The sequence below is a fragment of the Octopus bimaculoides genome, chromosome 15, assembly GCF_046866305.1.
Source record: "Octopus bimaculoides isolate indiv1 chromosome 15, ASM4686630v1, whole genome shotgun sequence".
In the NCBI taxonomy this organism is placed as follows: domain Eukaryota; kingdom Metazoa; phylum Mollusca; class Cephalopoda; order Octopoda; family Octopodidae; genus Octopus; species Octopus bimaculoides.
This window is the reverse complement of record NC_142942.1, coordinates 52,879,263-52,903,094: the sequence shown is the minus strand read 5'-3', so window position 1 is coordinate 52,903,094 and position 23,832 is coordinate 52,879,263. Positions and strand designations below refer to the sequence as shown.

General features: G+C 39.0%; 2 protein-coding genes across 6 annotated transcripts in view; both read left to right on the top strand.

Moving 5' to 3' along the window:
• Nucleotides 1-209: 209 nt before the first annotated feature.
• On the top strand, nt 210-19,431 carry LOC106870819 (uncharacterized). Of its 4 annotated transcripts, none has more exons than XM_014917040.3 (6): nt 210-3,399; nt 9,173-9,226; nt 11,267-11,325; nt 14,627-14,764; nt 16,857-16,964; nt 18,460-19,431. In XM_014917040.3, the coding sequence occupies exons 2-6, from the start codon at nt 9,176-9,178 to the stop codon at nt 18,605-18,607; spliced, it is 504 nt and encodes a 167-aa protein (XP_014772526.1). In that variant the 5' UTR covers nt 210-3,399; nt 9,173-9,175; the 3' UTR covers nt 18,608-19,431. The 4 variants fall into 4 exon arrangements, with proteins under 4 accessions (XP_014772526.1, XP_052829308.1, XP_089219986.1 ...); XM_052973348.2 differs by having other exon boundaries at nt 17,591-19,431; XM_089363860.1 differs by lacking the exon at nt 18,460-19,431 and adding an exon at nt 17,572-18,170.
• Nucleotides 19,432-22,046: 2,615 nt separating this feature from the next.
• Nucleotides 22,047-23,832, top strand: part of LOC106870796 (uncharacterized) — a 58,573-nt gene continuing 56,787 nt past the window's right edge. For both annotated transcript variants that reach the window (XM_052973351.2, XM_052973350.2), the window contains exons 1-3: nt 22,047-22,262; nt 22,415-22,473; nt 23,583-23,717. In XM_052973351.2, coding sequence (XP_052829311.2) covers nt 22,137-22,262; nt 22,415-22,473; nt 23,583-23,717 — 320 coding nt within the window. In that variant the 5' untranslated portion in view covers nt 22,047-22,136. The remainder of the gene's footprint in view (nt 22,263-22,414; nt 22,474-23,582; nt 23,718-23,832) is intronic.

Here is a 23,832-nt window from a genome sequence, read left to right as displayed (position 1 = left end):
TATATATGTATGTGTGTGTGTGTTTGCATGTCTGTGTTTGTCCCCCCACCATCGCTTGATAACCGGATGAGTGAAACAAGTAAAAGAGTATAAAAGAGTATAAGAAAAAAAACAACCATTAAAGAGTGCACGGGTGGCTAAAGCACACACACACACTCACAAATACATTCATATAGGAGGCAAGCAAAGGACCGAATATTCTGCTTTTTTTTTTCTTTTTCTGTAGGTGATCTTTCGGTGAAAGTCACATAAACGCCTGACTGTTTGGCATTTTCCGCAAAGATTTTTTCTACTTATTAACCTTTATTTTCATGTCCTGTTGAAGCCGACATTAATTTTCAAGCTGACAAGTGAAACACAAGTTCGCACGCTCGCGCACGCACACACACACACACACGGATTTTCAGGTTCATGAGTTGAATAGTGAAATACTCGCACACACACATTCACTCACACACCCATATATACAAGGGTAATCCCAAAAGTAGGGTCTCCAAAAATATTTAGAAACGTTTATTGTCAATAATGTTTACATCATTTTTAAAGTCTGAACATTTATCTATTTTTTCTACATAATCGCCATTTCGGTCGATGCATTTTTGTTGGCGCTGGGGCAGTCTTTGTGTCCCCTTGTCATACCAGCTCACCGCCAAATCATCGAGGAAGCGTTGGACCTCATCTTTCACCTCGTCGTCGTTGCTGAAGCGCGTTCCGACCAAATGTTCTTTCGACTAAAGGAACAGGTGGTAGTCACTGGGTACCAAGTCCGGACTATAAGGTGGGTTGCCGTGTGTGGTCTTCTGTGAGCATTCGTGGGACTCATCTTGCGCACACCTTCCGATATTGCCACTTTTCACTCAAAACCCTATGAATGGTGCTTTGGGAAACCTCAGGAACCAAAATGAGGAGATCATCGAGAGTGTTCCGCTGATTTTCACGCAGGATTTGCTCAAACTTCGCGACTGTCTCGTCGGGAATTGATGGCCACCCGCTTGATTCTTCGTCATGAATTTCAATACACCCAGCTGCAAATTCCCTACACCACTCACGGATGTTTGTGACATCCATTGCACAACTCGGCATACAGGACTGAGCGTGGCAGTGAGGCGCGGGTAGGGGCAGGCGCAGGCGCATGCACAACAAACACAACAGTGTTGTCAATAGCCGCATGCACAGTTACTCTGCGTCTCCAGCGCTCTGTGATGAGACAGGAGACCAAAGCTGCAAGCAGTAGTCTAATTTGCTCAGAGCTAGGGTTTTCCATAGAGTTAACTTAACTGTCGGTTCTTTTGTCACAAAGGTTTGTTGAATCTATCCTATGAAATGTTTGCATTTAGAGGTCAATTTGGTGATGTACCTCACGAAAGATACCTCATTTGACATAATTACATGTATGCCATTAGCATGCTGAACCACTGTGTTAAATAATGTGATTTGTATGTATAAAAAAAAAAATAATAAATGCGCCCTTTTCAAAGCCTATAGCCAGGCTCATGGGCCCGGTTTCCCGGTTTCAATGGCGTATGCGTTCCCGAGCAGGACGGGACGCCAGTCCCTCGCAGCGTTACTCATTGTTGCCAGCTGAGTGGACTGGAGCAACGTGAAATGAATCGAAACCACAATCTTACGATCATGGTGCTGACACCCTAACCACTAGGCCACGCGCCTCCACACGATTTGTACGTGTACCCTCTGTATTGCAGAATCTGAAATTTTGATGTACTAAATTTCATATTGCTTTTATCTGCCCATTGATAAATGAGGCTTACCTAATACTAGAGTGTGATGGTGGGGAAGGGGAGGAGGAGGAGGAGGAGGAGGAGGGAGAAATAATTCTTCATTAAATGAAACTGTAGGAGTGGTGATGATAATAACAGTAGGATAGGACAACAATGGTGACGATCTCTTGTGTTATTTTGAGAGGATTTTGAGTAGCTTGACTGTTGAGAAACGCTAGAGACTGTTGTTTAATAGGTCATCAACTGTGCTAGAATTGAGAAGTGACTGTGGCTGTTGATCTTTTTAGTATATAGCTGTGATAATGATGAGAGCAGCAGAATATGATGGCATTAATGAGAGCGAGTCAGTTGTAGTAGTTAGACGAAATGAGGAGTGTGAATATCTGGATTATATATGTCTTGTTTGTAGAGTTTAATAACGACTTCGGTTGTACTGGTATAGAAAAGCGGCCATGTCTGTTGTTGTTGATAACTTGTCCACAGACAAGCAAAGAAAGAAACAAACACGAGTGAAAACAATACCGCCGCCTTGTGAGTAGGAGAACACTGAAAGAAGCCTGACGTGTGTGTGTGTGTGTGCGTGTGTCCACGTCCCAGCACCGCTTGACAACCAGCGTTGGTTTGTTTACGTCCCTATCACTTAGAAATTCGGAAAGAACACTGATAGAATAAGTTCCAGGTTATAAAAATATACTGGAGTCGATTTACTCGACTAAAACCTTCGATGCGGTGCCCCAGAATGGTTGCAGTCCAGCGAATAAAACAAGTAAACGGTATAAGATAAAAAATGATACCTTTACTTTCTACTTGTTTTAGTCATTGGACTGCGGCCTCGAAGGGTTAACAAAATTAATGTGGCAACCTCACACGATAATCTTAATTAAGACTAAATCTATAGACAGGACAATGGCTGACAAAGCAAAATAAAGGCAACGTGTTAAGAAACAAACGGAATGTTTTTATGAGTTGATAATCAGAAGTGGTGATAGTTTAGATGATGTTTCGGTGACAGTATAGTGTTAATAACACCGTTTTCGGCGATATTCCAGCCTGTCAATACATTCATACATACATACATACGTAAGTACAAACAAAGATACCCTGTTGTTGATGCTGAAATTCTAATAAAGGAACCTTGGATCTAGATTTGAAACTGGTTCTTCCTCTATTGGCAAGAAATCTTGAAATAAAACTGAACAATGACATACATATATATGTTAGCGTGTGTCTGTGTTTATATATGTCTGTGCGAGTATTAACAGCGGCACACATGCACGTACACACATAAGCATTTAAAAGCACAGGCGTACACGAACACAAATACACAAATATATACACATACGAACACAAATACACAAACGCGAACGTGTATTTTGTAAACTCACACGCACACAGATATACACACATACAAGCACATACACATAACGCCAGAACTGTTGAAAAAATATGTAAGAAAAACAAACAAATAAAAAATACAAAACATAGACAAAACAAATTACCCAAATTACCCAGTTTCGCGGGGACCAATGATATCGCGTTTCCCGTTATTCAACATTTCAAATCTAAATTTCACAATTAACATTCTAAGCCTTCGTTGATTCAGTTCTCCTTATTTTTTACAGCAAACAAGTAGAAAGAAAAACAGTTTTAATTCAAAGAGGTATATATAATCATAAACACTCTCCATTTTTGGATGTTTTTTTTCGTTTTTTCTGTTCGTAATTTTTTTCATTTCTTGTCATTGTCTTTTATATTTTCTTAAATCGCGAGTATTAACTTTCAAACATCGTTTTTCTATTTTGTCGCAAGACTTTTGGTGTGAAATCGTATGTTTTAACAGACGTTGTGTATATTTTGGCGTCGATAAACACACGAACTGGTTCTATTGCAGTTTCTTTAATTATCATTAGCCAATCTAATTAACTTACTGACCAATTAAGGGATCGATTGCTTGATTAAGCGTATCATGACGTCGCTGGCTTGTCGTGATGTCATCGATAATTTGTACTCGTTCCTACATTCGTAACTGCTTATCGAATTTATTGGACTCCTGGTCATAAATCATTATTTTACATTTTTTATTATCTCTTATCTCTAATTCGGTTCAGTAATTATTGGTCTGCGGTCATTCTGGGGCACAACTTTGAAGAGTTTAGTCGGACGTATCGACCCCAGTACTTATTGCTGTATTTAAAAAAAATATTTCCTACGCTTATTGTATCGGACACTTTTTGCTGAACCGCTATATCACGAGGACGCCAACAAACCAACATAGGTTGTCAAACAGTGGTGGGCGCGCGCGCGCACACACACACACACGTACATTCGTACGTACGTACAACGGGTTTCTTTTAGTTTCCGTCCACTAAATCCTCAGAAGTCTTTTTCGGCCCGTGGCTATACTAAAAGATACTTATCCAATGACATGCCGTGGGATTGATCCCGGAACCATGTGGTTGGGAAGCAAACCATACAACGACTCCTTTCATTTTATCATTGTTTCTACGTCATAACTTCAGCATAACATCAGTTTCTGCGTTTTTATATTTGTCATTGTGTATACACACAGGGGTGCGTGTGTGCGTGCAAAAGTATCATATCCATGTTATAATACTTAATTCAATAAAGGCGGCGCGGAGCTGGCAGAGACGTTACAACGCCGGGCGAAATGCTTAGCGGTAATTCGTCTGTCGTTACGTTCTGAGTTCAAATTCCGCCGAGGTCGACTTTGCCTTTCATCTTTTCGGGATCGATAAATTAAGTACCAGTTACGCACTGGGGACGATGTAATCGTCTTAATCCCTTTGTCTGTCCTTGTTTGTCCCCTCTATGTTTAGCCCCTTGTAGGCAAAAATGAAATAAAAAAAACGTTAGCATGCCGGGCGAAATGCTTAGCGGTATTTCGTCTCTCTTTTCGTTCTGAGTTCAAATTCCGCCGAGGTCGAGTTTTCCTTTTGGGGTCGATAAATGAAGCACCAGTTGCGTACTGGGGTTGATCTAATCGATTGGCCACCCCCTCTCCAAAAATTTCGGGCCTTGTACCTAGAGTAGAAAAGAATACTTAGTTCATTAAATAAGTTAGTCTAATTTTTGATATCTTCAGTGTCATTAATCATAGTAATACATTTATCATAACTATAATAATATTTTTATCGTAACTTTTTTCATGTGTTCTCTTTTTTCATAACTGCATACCTGCTTTAGTACCACCCCTGTATATTGTTTTAATCATTAATTTTTATCATAACTACTTATAAACTCATTTTTAACGATCATTCCTGATTTACTATTACCGTTCTTTCTTTAGCCTTAAAAAAATCCTATCTTAATTTCATAATTATCCTGTTATTTTTATAAGTCATTATGACAATCGTTTCTGTTATCTCATCTCATTTTCCTAATTCTTCGTCATAACTTTGGTTTGTCATTGCCACTTCATCATAACACACACGCACACATTTCCAGTTTAGGGAAGAGTGATCTGAAGAAGGTTTATCTGCTATTTCTAGCATGTCAAGTGACCGCACGGGGGACCCCAGGTTGGCTCATAGCAAAGTGGTTTAGCTGTAGATGTTGTTTAACCCTGCTCACAGATCTATAAGCACGGGCATTTCAACCTGACCCACCTCGCATTTTCCCTATACCCACTGCCTTATTATAAGTCCAAGTAAATTTTCTTTTCTTTTCTTTCTTCTACTTGTTTCAATCATTTGACTGTGGCCATGCTGGACCACCGCCTTTAGTAGAGCAAATCGACCCCAGGACTTATTCTTTGTAAGCCTAGTACTTATTCTATCGGTTCCTTTTGCCGAACCGCTAAGTTTCCGGGACGTAAACACATCAGCATCGGTTGTCAAGCGATGTTGGGGGGGGGGGGGCAGATACGCAAGCATATACACACACACACACATATATATACATATATACCACGAGCTTCTTTCAGTTTCTGTCTACCAAATCCACCCACAAGTAGAAGACACTTGCCCAAGGTGCCACGCAGTGGGACTGAACCCGGAACCATGTGGTTGGTAAGCAAGCTACTTACCACACAGCCACTCCAGCGCCTATATTAGCTTTTACCATCCCAGCGAACATATTTCACACCTCCACCACCTCATCGACTCTTTATTGTTTCTAACCGGAAGTAATGCTAGAAATTTTAAGGATGGGAGTAATTCGGTTACTAGGTTCTCAGTGAAAAATTTTCATTTTAATACTAAGACAAAATAAGGTTACCCATTCATATAATTTTTATTTCTTCGTAGACAAACTTTAAAACAAGTTAGAAACCATTTTGGTTCTATTAAAAAATGCAATTTATTCATGGTCGCGCCAGACGATACAGCAAGAAAGCTGTTGACCTTTTTTATGTAAGAAAAACACATAACCAAAAGTTTTTTTTTCATTATTTCAGGCTCTAGTTTTCCTCCGTTCTCCTTCCAGCCTGTAACAAAAAACTGTGTTCTGAATACAAACCACACACATACACGTTCACCTACACGATGACACAGACACGCGCACCCCAGTCCACATTCACGCTCTTATGCGCACACAATCATACCCATACGCACAGACAGTTATATTTACACATACACATTCACTCATATACGGAAAAAAACACATCACATTCTCTATTACACACATTACGAGTTCTCCATTATGAACATATTCTTCCTACACAGGGATATCCATAAGTATATCTGGTGCAGGAATACTTTGGGAGAGCGGTCTCTGATAGATTTTGACATTTTTTATTCGGTGATGGATATGTAAGGGACGACCGTGCGAACTCAAAAAGGAGAAATGGTGACGAATGGAAAAAACAGAGGACTCCTTTTATTTAAACGCGTCACACGGTCGAACATACAAATATATATATCAAAGATGATATATATGATATGTTATGCGACGATAACATAGATGACCAGTAATGAAAAACCACAACCGTATAAGATGTATAACAGAGATATTTATTGTAGCGTTAAAGATGTATGTCTGTGTGTGAGTGTGAATGCGACATATAAGAACATAATCAAAGACAGGCCGTCATACAAAGAAAAGTGTGTATGTGAGTGATACATGTGTGTATGTTATTACAGCAGATAGAAAGAGGGTCAATAACACGTGAACAATTATACCAGTTCGTTAGTACACTATAGGAAAAGTTCTGTATGTGAAAGTGAGGAGAGGCTGAGTGTGGCAGTGCTGACCACTAGTTGTGATGTCGGAACACTGGCAGAATGTGTCATATAAAACATCTTTTTCTCTTAGTCTTCTTAAAAAAAAAAAGAAATCCATAAATTATTCCATGTTAAAGTTGTCGTATTTCTGTAATTTCAACCAATCACTGACGTCCATTCAGCCGATATACATTAAGCGCCGACTACATAAACAAACGATTCTGAAACAATTAACCCTAACCCTAACCCTAACTCTAACCCTAACCCTAACTCTAACCCTAACCCTAACCCTACGGTTAGGGTTAGGGTTAAAGCAAATTTAAAATGAAAAAAGCAAATAAAACGAAGAATCGTTTGTTTATGTAGTCGGCACTTAATGTATATCGGCTGAATGGACGTCAGTGATTGGTTGAAATTATCGAAATAAGACAATTTTTTACATGAAATAAATTCGAATACAAAAATATTTTTCTGTTCTATAACACAAAATAGATAAGTATACGAAGTTTGAAAGTCTTTCGGTACCAAAAACACTACGTAAAACATTAATGAAAAATGTGGCCCCCGTTTTAAAAAAGATCCCGGAACAGTCTCTGAGAGAAACTGGACCGAGACAAATTGTGGGGTATGAGTTAAATCTATTTATAACAAACTATGAGCTCCCGATGGCTTCAGAATTTTACTCTATCACGTGACCTTATTAGGGGCTGTGATTGGTCAGTTTGCGTTCTGGCGGGAACGGTTCGAAGAAGTTGCCGATTCGAATAATAATCAGTCACGTGATGACAAGGAATGGGTTCTCTACTACGCTCGCATTTATTTATATTTAAATGAGAAGATTGTATGTAATGGCGATAGTAGTTTTGTATCTAATGGCGATAGGTAGTTTCACTACAGATATTTATGTAAAGAGAAGGGCAGAACTATCAACTGATCGCCACCTAGTTGTCTGCCGCCCGAGACTATCTACAGCCGGGAGAACTCACAAAGCTAGTGAGTCCAGTGTGACTTATAGGATGAAGTGGGAAGCCGTGGCGGGTGGTGGGGTCAGAAATATTAGGTTGGCGCGTAATTATTGCGGCTTTTTTTCAAAAAATTTTATTCAAGAAAAACGATAACAACATTTAAGAAAAACGTTTTTAAATGATTATTCCGGAGCATATTCACCATCTACTTCAATTTCTTCTTAGCGTTTTGTTAAAATTTTTTGTAGAATAAAATTTATTGAAAAAAAAAAAACCGCAATAATTATGCACCAATCTAATAAACATGCAGACAGTATTGCATTCACATTCAGAGACCTTTCTGAACAAACTGAGGACTTCGCAACGGAATTGTGAGTGTTTTGTAGATTTCCAAGCAAAATCTTAGGAAGTATCTCACTTTATCCAGAAAATTTTTTGAAAGAAAGAAGTTAAATAGGTTTAAAGTTTGATAATTTTCATCCAGTCAAGAAACAGGATTTGGAAGCTGTCATTTTGTGCGAGACGTGTTTTATATTCATGGAAAATTGTAAGAATAGTAGTAATAGAATTCAAAGAAAACAGTAATGTTGTTTACAACATTCCTAAACATGGCCAAACAATTATCCCTTTAAATGCAGTCAAAGTAAATCCTTGATGTGACGTCTAAGCCGCACGCTAATTGGCTAAAATATTTCGTCGGAAAAAGCAGGATAAATACTAACCAAGTTGGTACATTCATCAAACTATGTCTTCTAAGCAAGTGCTACTCAAAGTGGCGGTCCGCGGACCGGTACCTGACCACGAACCATCAGCTGCCAGTACGCGGCGAGTTTGAAGAAAAGAAACAAACATTATAAAATTCTTTCTTTTTTTTTCTCTTTTACTTGTTTCAGTCATTCGACTGCGGCCATGCTGGAGCACCGCGATCCTATGACCGCGAGTCCGCTTCCCTAACCACTGGGCCATTGCGCCTCCACAAATATATAATATCCTATTTTTTATAATATTGTAAAAATTGTAAATAATTAAACGGGAAAATCTGACTAGGTTGGAATTTTATTGGTTAATATAATCTTCTATACAGTCATACAAATCCGGATATGTATGTATGTATGTATGTATGTATGTATGTATGTATGTATGTATGTATGTATGTATGTGTGAGTATGCGTGTATGTATGTGTATGCGTGTGTGCTTGTGTATATGTGTGCACATTTATAAACGTATGTATTTACAGTATGACTTTAATCATTTATAGACCATTTTCATTTTTGTGTCTTTTTTCAGGCGATGGCATTCAAATTCAAAGAATTTCTTTCCAAAAACTGGATCCATTTGCTGGTCTGAGTTGAAATGTTTTTCATTTTCTTTCTCCTTTGACTCTTTCCCCTCTTCCTATCTCTTTCATTTTATCTTCTTTCTTTCTTTCTGTTCACATTTGGCTTGCTAGATGGCTTATTATTCTTCCCGTTTTGAAGACAAACGGGGGAAGCCACTGCAATGTCACTCAGGCAAACGGCTCTCAAATTATAGTCATAAAAGGGAGTGAAGAGCACATTGCATACCATAGTCTTTAGTTTAGAAAATGTAGTTTCAGGTTCAGTCCCATTCTGTTACATCACATCATGGGCAAGTGTTTTCTACTATAGTCACGGATGATGCAAAGCCTTGAGATTGAACTCAAAACTTCTAGGTGCCTGCATTGCATTAACCAACATCTTTAATCCACTACACTATATAATGTTCTATCCCAGCAAGGCACTAAGGTAATTCACAAAAAAAAAAAAAAAAAAAAAATTAGCTGAAACAAAAAATGTTACGAAAGGCTGTGAACGGAATAAGAACAGTGTATTTCCATGGATCAAACAAAGGGTTAGGTTCGAAATTCTAATACAAGTGAGTTGAACACAAGACACCTGAAGAAGGCTGGAAAATACAACAGCCAAAACATAGTAAAAGCAACAATCAAGATGATGATACCAGCTCGACTAATATAAAAACTATACTTATTCATAATATGATGTCTTTTCGCCTAATTAAAATTAAACTGTAACTCATTAACAGCCAATGACCCATTTTTGGGGACAGATTTTAAATTTAATGTTAATGATATTATAAAGAATTTTGCGTTGAATAAATACTTGATATTTATAATACTTGATATTTATAATATACTTCAGGTATACCATTAAAATTAGTAACAAAATAAGCAATATAATCGGAGAAATATAATCAGGGCCTTTAGGTGCTAAGAAAATGTAAAAAATTATAATATTCATCGTTGATGGTTTAACTTTAATGGGTTTAGAAGTAAGACCGTGTAACCAGCTGACGATTACTATGGTGGATAAAACTGGCACTCCGTCGGTTATGACGACGAGAGTTGTAGTCGACCCGATCGGCAGAACAGCATGTTCGTAAAATTAACGTGCAACTGGCTGAGTACTCCACAAACACGTGTATCTTTAACGTAGCTTTTGTTCGTCTTCACATTCTGAGTTGAAATTCCGCCGAGGTCAATTTTGTCTCTCATCCTTTCGGGGTTGGAAAATAAGTACCAGACGAGTACTGAGATCAATATAACTGACTTGCCCGCTCCTGTGATAATTGCTGGCCTTGTGCATGAATTTGAAATTATTATTTGTGGACATTGAGGGTGGCAATCAAGGTAGAATCTTTGTTGTTGTTGTTGGCACTCCGTTGCTTACGACGTCGAGGGTTCCAGTTGATCAGATCAACGGAACAGCCTGCTCGTGAAATTAACATGCAAGTGGCTGAGCACTCCACAGACACGTGTACCCTTAGCGTAGTTTTCGTGGATATTCAGCGTGACACAGTGTGACAAGGCTGACCCTTTGAATTACAGGCACAACAGAAACAGGAAGTAAGAGTGAGAGAAAGTTGTGGTGAAAGAGTACAGCAGGGTCCGCCACCAGAGCTTCGTGGAGCTTTAGGTGTTTTCGCTCAATAAACACTCACAACACCCGGTCTGGGAATCGAAACCGCGATCCAATGACCGCGAGTTCGCTTCCCTAACCACTGGGCCATTGCGCCTCCACTGGTAGAATCTTTATTGCATCGGGAAAAATGCTAAGTGATATGTCTTTCGGCTATTTACGTTCTGAGTTCGAATATTACTGAAGTCAACTTTGCCTTTCAACCCTTTCGGGGTCGTTGAAATAAAGCAATCAAGCCGTTAATTAATGGAGTTAATTACATCGACTCCCTCTCTCCCCGTGTGCCAAAATTGGTAGCAATTATATGTCAATGCTGACCATCACAAGTGGAAATTATTGTTTAGTTGAAAATAGGTAAACGTAATCAAAGTTTCGTTTCTTTAAAAAAAAATCCCTCAAAGAAATTCATTTTTGTTTCCAACAGGTATTGGTATCTGTGATTGCAATTTTTGTTATGGAAATTGTGCAGCTGAGACAGTCACGGTAAGCCTTTTATTCAATGGTTTTACTACTTTAATGTGGAGGCGCAATGGCCCAGTGGTTTGGGCAGCGGACTCGCGGTCGTAGGATCGCGGTTTCGATTCCCACACCGGGCGTAGTGTGTGTTTATTGAGCGAAATCACGTAAAGCTCCACGAAGCTCCAGCAGGGGGGTGGGGGTGGCGAACCCTGCTGTACTGGGTTGGATGCTTACCGGCAGTTCTGTTTGCGTATCGAACAACCAGACATTCTTCAGCACATTTTATCCCGTTTCAAATTTTATATAACAGTCAAGCTACACTTCCAGTTGAACTGCAGCACAACCCAACTGCCAAAGATCGGGACAGTTTTGGAAATGGATGTTATGACAGCTATTCGAGACAGTATCATTTCTCGAGTTGCCTCCAATATTAGAAAAGCTCATTCCGTTCAAAAAGAACAATACGATAGAAAACACGATCATCAGTTCAGTATTGGAAATAAAGTTCTGCTAAGAATTTCGGATTACCAGGAGGCTGCTTGAAATGGGCTTGAGGTGGTCAGTAACTCGAAATTTTCACACTGGTTATTAATAATAAAACGCTTACATACTTGTTTCAAGTTCTATTTTCGTGTTTGCAACACTAAATTTAAAGGGACATAACTATATATTACAAACCAATTTAGTTTGTAAAGGGACTTAACTATATATTACAAACCAATTTAGTTTATAAAGGGACTTAACTATATATTACAAACTAATTTAGTTTATAAAGGGACTTAACTAAATGTTTACAAAGTAATTTATTTCGTCGTTCCTTCGTATCTGACAATCCGTAACTTCATAATTTTGCAAACAATGGCTTCAGACATGCCACAAGGTGAAACTTATTGGGGCACAGGTGTAGTCAATCAAGGCGATTCCAAAATATTTTCAATGTCCCGTGAACGAGGAAAAACAAGAAGGACGTTAATATGATTTAAACTTAGACTGTAATGGGACGCAACCAAATCGTGTAAGTTATTTTGTCCGGAACTGCAGGTCTTACTGCTTGCTTCTTGCTCTTGCGTTGAATGAAAGTGAAGCCCTGGTAGGATGACCCAGTGGGAGGCGGAGGACATGTCCGTACCAGCGCATGCGGTGGATAGCTATTTAAGTGGGAGGCTGTGGGCTGATGCGTTCGCGCATGCAGTTCTTTGTTGGGAACGTGACGGTATCATCTGAAGTTCTCGATGACTCTCAGAGCTCTGTTATCGAAAACATCGATCCTTTTTGCCAGGGTTTTCAAGAGGGTCCACGTTTCTGCTGCATAAAGGAGAATGTTGAGAGCGGAGATTCGTCTTCCAGGAGATAGACAGGTGGCGCCAAAGGGGCTGCCATAAGGAGTACAAGACTTTGGCGGCCAGACTACATCTGCAGTTGACATCCAGAGTCAGTTCTCCATTGTTGGGGACTCTGAAGCCCAGGTATGGAGAAGGGAGGGTCCTAGCCATCTCCGACATGCGTCAGCTTGGTCTTCGCTACCTGCAGGCTAAGCGTTGCTGATTCTTCTCTGTATATGGTCAGTGCATCCCTGATCTGGTCGACCAAGGTGATATTGTCCGCATCGTCCAGGTTGGTAAGGTTGTAATTACTGAAGGCAACGCCAGTGACCCACTCACAAATCTTGGTCAGCTGATAATCGTTGACACAGTTGAAGATGTCTGGGGCAGTCACGCAGCACTGTTTGACCATGCTGTTGATGGAAACCAGTCAGAGCCCTTCCCATTCGCCAACAGCAACTCTCTGCACTACTATAGAGCCGTTGGAACAGGGCAGTGATCTTGGGAGGATTGCCAACGACTTTATGAACTTTCCAGAGGGAGGTGTGGTCGACCTTGAGGCTGACCTTGACGTTGACAAAGGCAGCGTAGAGGTGGCGATTTTGCGGAATTCCTGAGGTCTTTTAATGATGAGACAAAGGACAAAAATAGATCGATTCGGCATAAATCTAGTTTTTTGTGGGCAGCATCTTCTTCTAATGGTCAGAAGAGCACGGCTGAGGAGGATCCTGGTGAAGAGTTTGTCTGCGATGGAGAGGAGTCTGATGCCCCTGTGGTTGCTGCAGATGAGTTTCTCCAGAAGGAGAGGACGATGCCCTCGGTCCTGTCATGTCGGAGGTGCTCTGTACCTGTACATGGCTGATGATGCAAGTGAGCCACTGGATCATGTTTCCTCCGCCCGTATTCAATATCTCCGTCGTGATAGAGCAGATTCCAGGGGTTTTGCGGTTGTCGAGCTTCTTGAGGTTGGCATTGACTTCGTCGGGGCTGACAGGATCGAGCCCGCCAGTATCGATGGTTGTGGCTGTGACTGCAGTGACGCATAGGCTGTAATCGATTGGGACAGGTGGGTGACGAAGAAGAAGAAGGCTGAAGCACTTTCAGCGTTCAAGACAGTTTAAGTGGTGATGGCGTTGCCATTAGCATCCTTCACCAAGGCTGCTTTGAACTGGGAACTGGCACTGACTCTGCAGAGCTTGTTGAATACCTGGCTAATGTCATTGTTTTTTGTTGCTGCCTCTTCGGCTTCTTCCACCCAGAACTTCTCCCAGTCATCTGAGATGGCGTTGTTGCGTATTCGGCTAAGCCGGCAGTACTCATTCATGTCGCCTCGCCTCCAGCGGCGAGTGATGATGATTTAGTCGATCGTCTTCCACGTGTAATAGTCTGGGCTGTACCAAGTCCAGTGGGGGATAAGTCTGCGAGGGAAACAGGTGTCAGCGATATAAAGGTTGTAGAAGCGGCATAGGATCAGTCAGCGATAACCGTTGTTATTGGTGAATGGGTCGGCGAGAGTTATGTCCGGAATGAATCAGTCGAAGTGGGCTGGGCGGAAGAGGAAACAGTAACATTGGTATCCGTCAGGATAATCGTGATGTCGTGGGGGCGAGATTTGCCCTAAAACCTATTGGAACTGATCGTAGTTGTCCTTGATTGTGTTCTCTGCGACCTCTAAGGGGTTATGGGCATGGTCACTGCCACACCGCAGAGGTCTATCCGGTTCAGATGAGACAGTGGTTTCCTGCGATGAATTCGCCACTGCCAAGCCAGCGCATCTCGTAGAATCCCGCCAGGGTGATGTTGTAGTGGGATAGCTCTCGGTACAGCAGAGTGGTTGCACTTGAGCGAAGGGGTTACAGGACATTCCATGTAGCAACACGAATTTTGTAGCATAATTTTTTTCCCGTTGGTCGGGGGCAGGCAGGGGTCTGCTTTTAGATAAGTGATACAAGGCCAGGAGGGGGCCAAGTAAATGATTGTCTATATCGTCTTTTTTTTTATAGAACATTTGTGGATACTTCTACTCCGGAATATATTGGAAGGATAAAGTTTCCAGGATATTTCCGAACTGAAGAAGAACAAAAGACTTGGGCGAAGCTAACTCCAGGTCGTGAGTTGGTAGGAAGTGTATGTTGCCAATCGTAAGTATTATACTATGTTTGCATGTGCTTGATCACGCACCCAGACACACACACAAACACGAACACAAACATGCGCACGCAAGCACACGAAAGCGAGCGCGCGCACACACACACTTACACTCTTACACACACACACACACACACACACACACACACACACACACACACACACACACACACACTCGCATGCATACATACACGCACACAAATACCCACGCATGCACGTGCACAAATAGATGAACATAGATAGATACTTATGTAATTTAAAAACAGGAAATAACAGACACGCATAGATAAATGCAAACTGTGTGAAACTGAAACCGAAAATAGGACATCGTAAGCACTTGAGCTTATGTTATGCAGCCATCAATACACGAGGCGTGTTGTAGTGGCCAGAACATTATACAATGTAATTCGTAGAAAGAATATTCCTGCAAATGCTTTAAAAGACTTACATAAAAATATATATAAATATATTGGTGAGGATGAATGTCATCGTAAATAATAGGATACAACTGAGAAGCGAAGTTTCGTTGAGAATTCAGCAAACAAGGATCAAGGATTAAATGTCTGGATCTAGAGCGATGCACATGATTCAGAAATATAAATAATGTTTCTTGTGTTTTAGAACACGTCGTTTTAGAAATAAAGATATCGAATATTGAACTGGATGCTATAAATCACTGTTATTTATTGTATAGACCTCAAGTAATAGATATGGTCTAATGAAACAATGCGACAAAATATACGGGCGTGTAGTTGAGCCGAGAGTATAAATCATTTATCTAAACACGATTTATAAACGATCATGATGTGTATTTTATATGCGTTAGTGAGAGAAGGAAGGGAGTGTCGTTGGCCCTTTCCCAGACCATCAAGAGTGTAGTTGGCCCTTTCCAGACCATCAAGTCTTAAAGGAAGCTAACATCTCAGCCTTGACAAGGCCTGAATTTACGTGACAGCGTAGATTTATTTAACGGATTGTGTGGTGTCCGCTGAATACAGCAACAGATTAAGTCTACCAGGGATTATAAATATTAGGGATTATTACAAGATTATAAGTGTGCTTCGCTGGATTTCATGAGACGTTGATCTTTACATAATCTAGCATCATCAATCCGGTGTTCCTAGAAATATAGTTATTATTTGTTGTTGTGTTAGGTTGAGGAAAAGCTTAATCGACTAGGCCCCTGCCGAAAGGTTTCCCAGCTGGAACAAATTTCTCCTTTTCTCCTTTCGATCTTGTATATTTCGGATATATTATTCAAGATGTACTTCCGACCTTTTAAAATGATAGGCTAATGATTGAGAAGCTATTTCCAAAAACATGAAACAGAGACGGGGATACATTTTAGAAAACCACTGATAAACTCAAAAGGTTTCAGAACCTGTTGGGAATCGTCAGCGTTGAAAAGCGTAGTGAATATGTTCTTTTAGGAATTCATAGATTTGCAGATTATAATGTTTTGGAATTACGGCTTATATATTTTATTTTTCATAAAGCTTTCAGAGAACTTCGAAGAGGCGGATTGAAATTAAAGTATGGCTAAAATTTCGCCCGTAGGTGAGGGATACTTTGCTTTTGCCATTGAAGATGCCTCATAGTCTCGAAGGAATGACATTCTAAAATAATCATTGACCTGAAATTCGTGGGGAGAGGGCTGGTCGATTACATCGACCCCATGTTTCACTGGTACTTAATTTATTGACCCCCGAAAAGATTAAAGTCAGCAGAATTTGAACTCAGAACGTAGCGACGGATTAAGCATTTCGTCCAGCGTGCGAACGATTCTGCTTGCTCGCTAATCTTAAATAAAAGAGATGCCATATAATTAGGGGTATGGTTTTGGCTACACGTTATTCCAGTATTCAAAACAGACATGATTTTGATGCTAAACTTTTCAGTGCCGTACTAAACAACTCAAATGCTTAGCTTTCTTCTCTACTTTACAATCTGTAATTTGAACGTCATGTCTCTTTATTCTTTGGTAATTTGCTAGGAGCATGTTTGGAGGGGAATTATTAAATTTTGAATAAATTTTTATGTAAGAGCATCATTTACTATATATTTAGAATATATTGTATTTTCAAGAAATGTTTCTTGGACAACTCCGATTCAAATGGAAGACATCACAGGAAATATGCGAGACATTGCACAATACCAAAATCTGAAACAATTTTACTATACAAGTCAATGCAAGTGAGTATTTTTCTTGAATTCTGTTACTATTTTTATTTTATACTAGCGGGACCCGTGAATATTTCATGGAATTAATGGTAAACCTATTGGGCTATTTCTGAAAACTTTATTTCCCAAATCTGAAAGCGTAGCCTGTGCTGTGTCTGTATGGAAAGAAAGTTGCTCGTCTGCTACTCATTGAAAAGTGAAAGAAATTGGCATGCATTGACTACTTGATGCATTTGTAGCGAAGCTTCTATCTCGGTTGTATATTTGTAAATGCGGACGTAGCGGGTAACAGCTGGCCTTCGGTCTGCCTTGGACCGGCCTGCCTTGGACCGGCCTGCCTTGGACCGGCCTGCCTTGGACCGGCCTGCCTTGGACCGGCCTGCCTTGGACCGGCCTGCCTTGGACCGGCCTGCCTTGGACCGGCCTGCCTTGGACCGGCCTGCCTTGGACCGGCCTTGGACCCTGCTGTGTCCGTCACCCTGATTGGCTGTTTGCGCGGCATTTGTCTCTGGTTCTATTTCGCGCCAGGATGCACACCAACCAATCGTGGCCTTCTGACAAGGTCACGTGAGAGAGTGTTTTCTGATGCTTCTGGAGCCAATTTATTCCTATAAAATAGCCTGTTTTATCCACGCCAGCTTGTCGCGGCTTCAGACCTTCTAAGGTCTGGCCGTTGACCACGTAACACCAACCAGCCAGTTTCCAGCGACGACATCAACACCACCGTTCAACTGTTTACTACAAGCTTCGTCGCCAACGTCAACACGACGTTTCTACGTACACAAGCTACCAACAGCAACCGCAGCTTCTCTCAACACTGTTTGTGTGAATTGTTTTATCACGAAATAACAGCCAGAATTCAACACCTGCGAGAAACCCCTGTATCAAGTAACCGGCTCGGCATAGAAGCCTCAACTTCACGACATGTGACTTAGCTCTGCCTCGACGTCACAACCTCTTATATACAGACTTTCAATTTACTGTGTACCTTAACTGAGAACTAGTATTTCTTATCCTTGTGTTCAGGACGCTGAACGTCCTTGTTACAGACTCTTTTCTATGCTCTGTATGCTGTTGCATTCACATGCACATATTTGTATACATACACTCTTTTGTTTACACGACGGCTTGTCATATATTGTGTTATTATGCCACATTCACTCACGCACAGACATACAGTTTAATGCTCTAATAAAACTTTCTCTATATTCGTCTTTACCGGTTGTGTCTCTCTCTTTTCCTTGTTGGCACTTCCTCACATTCACACGTGAGTTCGTTTATGTTATATTTATGTCGACCGTGCGACGCGTTAAAAGGAGCCGTTCAATTCGTCACCATTTTCCTTGGTTCGCACGGTCGTTCCACACATTTTATGCAGAATACGCGCTCTCTCAAAGGTGTCGACCCCCTCCTTAACACTACATACACTATCTCTTATTTATATTTACATATACGCATGCACCTTCTGCCACTACATGTACGTGTACGTGAATTGTATTTTCTACAGACAAACGACTGACTGTGATGTATGCACCTGCGAAAATGAGAAGGTTTTAGTTTCCTTGGTCTACCAATACAGCAGCCAAGGAGGTGAGGTTCAGCAAGCTGTCGGAAGGTTTCCTGCTGTCCAGTGCTGCAAATGTGTACGAATATAACTTCAAATATTTTGTATTAGCAGTTCACATTTAAAACAGAAATCAATTTTTCAATAAAGACACATATGACCCGCTACTTTCGTCTCACTCTCTGTCGATCTGCCTGCTTGCCTGCATGTCTGACTGTCTACCTACTCGTCTGCTCGTCTGCTCGTCTGTCACTGTCTGAGCAAGTGACTTCTTTTACAGCCTCGCGTCGACAAAAGCCTTGTGAGTAGATGTGCTTGATAGAAACTGAAAAAAGCCCATTGTATATAAATATAAATAATATATAATGTTCTACTTCGTCTTTTCATACCTCTTCACACCCCATCTTCTTTAAAATAAATCACCGTCTTTTTTCCTCCTCCTTCACTCGTCCATCTTCTGTCCCACAATAACTTTGCTTTTCTGTTTCTTACTTTTCCTTTTTTTTCCTTTTAATTTTCTTTTTATCAGGATATATTTATATCATTTTTTGTACTCATTCTAATCTCTCTCTCTCTCTCTCTCTCTCTCTCTCTCTCTCTCTCTCTCTCTCTCTCTATATATATATATATATATATATATATATATATATATATATATATATATAATTTTTTCCGTCATAGTCAATCGCACATGTCTCCCACTGTAAACCACTGTTTTATCAAAACTTGCCCAATCTGCGTTAAATGCTTATTCGTTGAAACTGCTATCCATAAACGCTTATAGATATTCACAATTAATTAAAATTTTCTTCATTATCCTGTCTTATCACAACTGCCTGATGAACAGTCATGTAGAACTGCGAGCAACAGTTTGTGAAGTTTTGTTTGGCTTTAATAAAATTGTATTTCACTCTACCTTTGGTCTTCGAGTACTATTTTTTCCACCTTGTTTTGCATTTCTGAGCTTACTTATGTGTGTGTGTATATATATATATATATATATATATATACCTACATGCATATGTATGTAAAGATATTTATTTCTTTATTGCCCACTGGGGGCTAAATATAGAGGGGGCAAACAGGGACAGACAAAGAGATTAAATCGATTGCATCAATCCTAGTGTATAACTGGTATTTATTTAATCAACCCCGAAATGATGAACGGCAAAGTCGACCTCGATGGAATTTGAACTCAGAACGTAAAGACAGCCAAAATACCGCTAAGCATTTCGCCCGGCGTTCTAACGTTTCTAGCTTGCCGCCTCATGTATGAAAATTTATTAACATCATAAGAAATTCTAAACCTTCGATTGAAATTGGAGCAATTTGTTTTGGGAATTGTGTCTCGAAGTACACATAAGGCTAAAATAATAGCATGCAAAAAATGTAATTATCTCACGTTTTCTCGGAGTTTTATAATTTCTTATATCGTCAACAAGATACAATTCTCGCTGGGAAGATTAAAGTTCCGAAAATGGACAGAGGAATTCGACGAATTTCTTTGGTACAATAGTGGAACACATATAATGTCTACGTGGTATGTTGGTCTGATTCCCTCGGGCGGTCTTCGGCTTTCTGTATTGGAGAGGGATTTTTCAACCCAGTGCTTGATTAGTAATATTTTAGCATTATATGTACTTCGAGAATCGTTCTGAAAAAGCATACATATATACATACATACATACATGCATACATACATACATATATATATATATATATATACATATTGGCTAAACTGGCAATATGACCATCCCCAAGTACAACAACATATATATATATATATTATTATAAAATCTGTTAATAGACAAATGGTAAGAATTTGTTAAATCCGAAACCGGTCCCTGTTTGAGAGTGACTTTTTAGGTGATTTTAAATGTCTTGCCCGCTCACGTTTTTGGTATGCTGCTATATTTCATGTTGAGAACAATTTAGGTCTTAATAGACACGAGATGTGATCTATTTCTAGCGCATTAATTGTCCACGTTAGTGGTCGACGTTATTTTTATATATATATATATATATATATATATATATATATATATATATATATATATATATATATATATATATCAACTGAATGAGATAAAGAAATCTAAGGACTGGTTTTCAGAACATTTCTAAAGCGAAGGTCTTACAACTGTTTCGGGGATATTTCATAAATCCCTTCATCAGAGACGGTGCGAGAAAATGTTTAAGTCATAGTTATAAAAGAGAAGATATGAAATACAGAGTGAAGTGGAGGAATGAAAACAGACTTGAAATACGTGGTTGGTATGCAAGATACTTACCACGTAACCACTCATATATATATATATATATATATATATATATATATACATATATATATATATATATATAAATATAAATATATATATATACATATATATATATATACATATATTGTGTACGTCCATAGGATTAGACAGTCTGCTAAGTAACGCTTCCAGTTTTCTAGTAGATATTAGTGGAAGTTCAAGCTATATATCAATTTAGATTGTTCATATATCTGGAACTTCATGTATGCCATGACGATATTGGCGTAAGTTGGAGCTACTTTTGTTCCCATCGCAGTCTCACATATATATATATATATATATATATATATATATATATATATATATGGGGGGGGGGGAGAATTCACGAAAAAACAAAAGACGAAGTCATGTGGTGTAAATAACAAATGGATGTATTAGTATAACGCTCGGGAATAGAGAAAGTTGTTAACGTTTCGAGCCTACGCTCTTCAGCAGAAAGGAACACAGAAAGAAATAAGGAGAGAAGCATACATACATACATACATACATACATGCATACATACATACATGCATACATACATACATACATATATATATATATATATATATATATATATATATATATACATATATAGACATATACATCCATCCATACATACATACATATATATATATATATATATATATATATATATATATATATATATATATATATATATATATATATATATATATATATAGATAGATAGATAGATAGATAGAGAGAGAGAGAGAGAGAGAGAGTCAATTCGAGGAAGTCATATCCTCATTAGGGATTATAAATTGCAAGCTATTCCGCTGCTTTAATCCCTATCATATAATGCGAAAGTCATTGGTATATGCTAGAGATTACTGAAATGATCAATGTTTGGGGAAAAATAAGAAGAAAATGGAGAAGAAATGGACAAATGAGTATTTTATTTGTATGTTTCAAAGGTTATTTTTAAAATGATAACAGTACAAATAAATTGATTACACGTTGAAAATAAAATAAAATAAGGAATCTACATATATGTTTCAGGCCTATCACCAGGTTGATCGGAATTTCTAAGCATTTGGGTTAATGCTAAGAAAGTTACCACATTCTGACTATATTGTGGTAGGACTTCTTCAGGATTAACATAGAGCTCATGGAACTTTGATAATCATTTTTCTTTTGTAGGATGTATAGAGTATTAGTGGGTTAATAGTTAAAAGTTATGTATTATAAGTGTATTTGATTGATGGGTTTTATATATTTGTGCATCTATTGTGTATATGTATTAAAGCATGTGTGTGTGTGAGTGAGAGACTGAATATGTGTGTATCTGTGTATGCATTTACATGCATAAAAGTATATATTTTCGTTACGATTTCAGTCGTTTATATGTTTTTATTTTCGTATGTTTTTTGCAGCCGATGGCGTTCAGTTGGACAATGGGTCAATTTCTGTTGGACAGTGGAACGAAGGTTTTTGAGTTTAAATATTTGCCATTATTTCCTCTCTTCTCTTGCTTCCTACTCTTTCCATTTTACTTCAGTAAATATTGCCAAATTCTCCGTTTTTGAAAATATCTAAATATAATAAACTTCTAAAAAAATATATTCTTGTCTGTTAACAGATTTTGGTAATTGTGGTTGCAATTTATTGTGCAAGAATGGTGCAACAGGGACAGAAACAGTAAGGTCTACTTGTTTTATTCTTTGACGTCTTTTGCTGGTTTTAATAATTCGGTTGCAGTTACCTTGGACCATTGCCTTCAAAGTATATTTAGCCACCCATATCGACCATTTACCTATTTCCAGTTGAATACTCATTTGTCGAGCTCTTATTATCGAATAGTTAAGTTACCATTCACAGTAAGTTGGCCCAACGTTGTATCCATTTGCACGAGGGGTGTTCATTAAAGATTGCCTCTACCCCACTTCCGATTATTGTAGGAAACGGAACTTGTACAGGTATAATTATGTTTCTAAACATTCGAAAGCAGAAATGTCTAAATATTGCAATATAGTTCAGTTCGTTGAATGATATAATTGAATACCATAAGACGAGTCATTTTATAAAGGGACGTAACTAAATGCTGCAAAGTAATTTCGATTATGAAGGGACATAACTAAATATTGAAGAGCAATTGAGTTCGTCGTTCTGCTTTATCTGCCAACCCATGTCATCGGTTATTTTGTAAGCAATGGTTTCAAAGGCGAAACATTTCGTGAGACTCGTTCAAGTTGATTCCGCTGTTTGTTCTATCGACCACCGCAAAATGGAATGCAAACTTCACTTCGACGAGATTTAAAATCGAACCGTAACATAGGTAAGTACTGTATGATATTTTGATTCTGGCAGTTATTGAAGAACTACAATTGACGCAGCAGCATATGCCAACCCGATGCCTGATACGAAGACTCTCCGCCACATACGACACACTTGAATGTGAACTTATTGCTCTCTGCTATTAATGCAGGAGACAGATCCGCCAAAAGATACAATTCTAACCGTCTCAGGAGAGGACGGATGAGAAGCTTTCAACTACCGAGTATTCAGATATCTCTTATTATCTCCCCTTTGACGATACGGTGAACCATTCACTGACCTCTTGGATTCCTCTTTAAAGTGAAATGTGCAGAGAAGTTATTGGGTGTGAATGTATAAAATGATATATTTTTTAAAAATGTAACTGTATAGAATCGATAGTAACTTTTTAGTAGAGTTAATAATCAGATAAGTGATACAAGGCCAGGAGGGGGCCAAGTAAATGATTGTCTATATCGTCTTTTTTTTTATAGAACATTTGTGGATACTTCTACTCCGGAATATATTGGAAGGATAAAGTTTCCAGGATATTTCCGAACTGAAGAAGAACAAAAGACTTGGGAGAAGATAATTTATGGTCATAAGATAGACAGCGTATGTTGCAACGGGTAAGTATATAATATGTTTGTATGTGCTTAATCACGCACTCAGACACACACGCACACACACTCACACGCGCACACACACACAGACACACACTCACACAGACACACACACAGACAC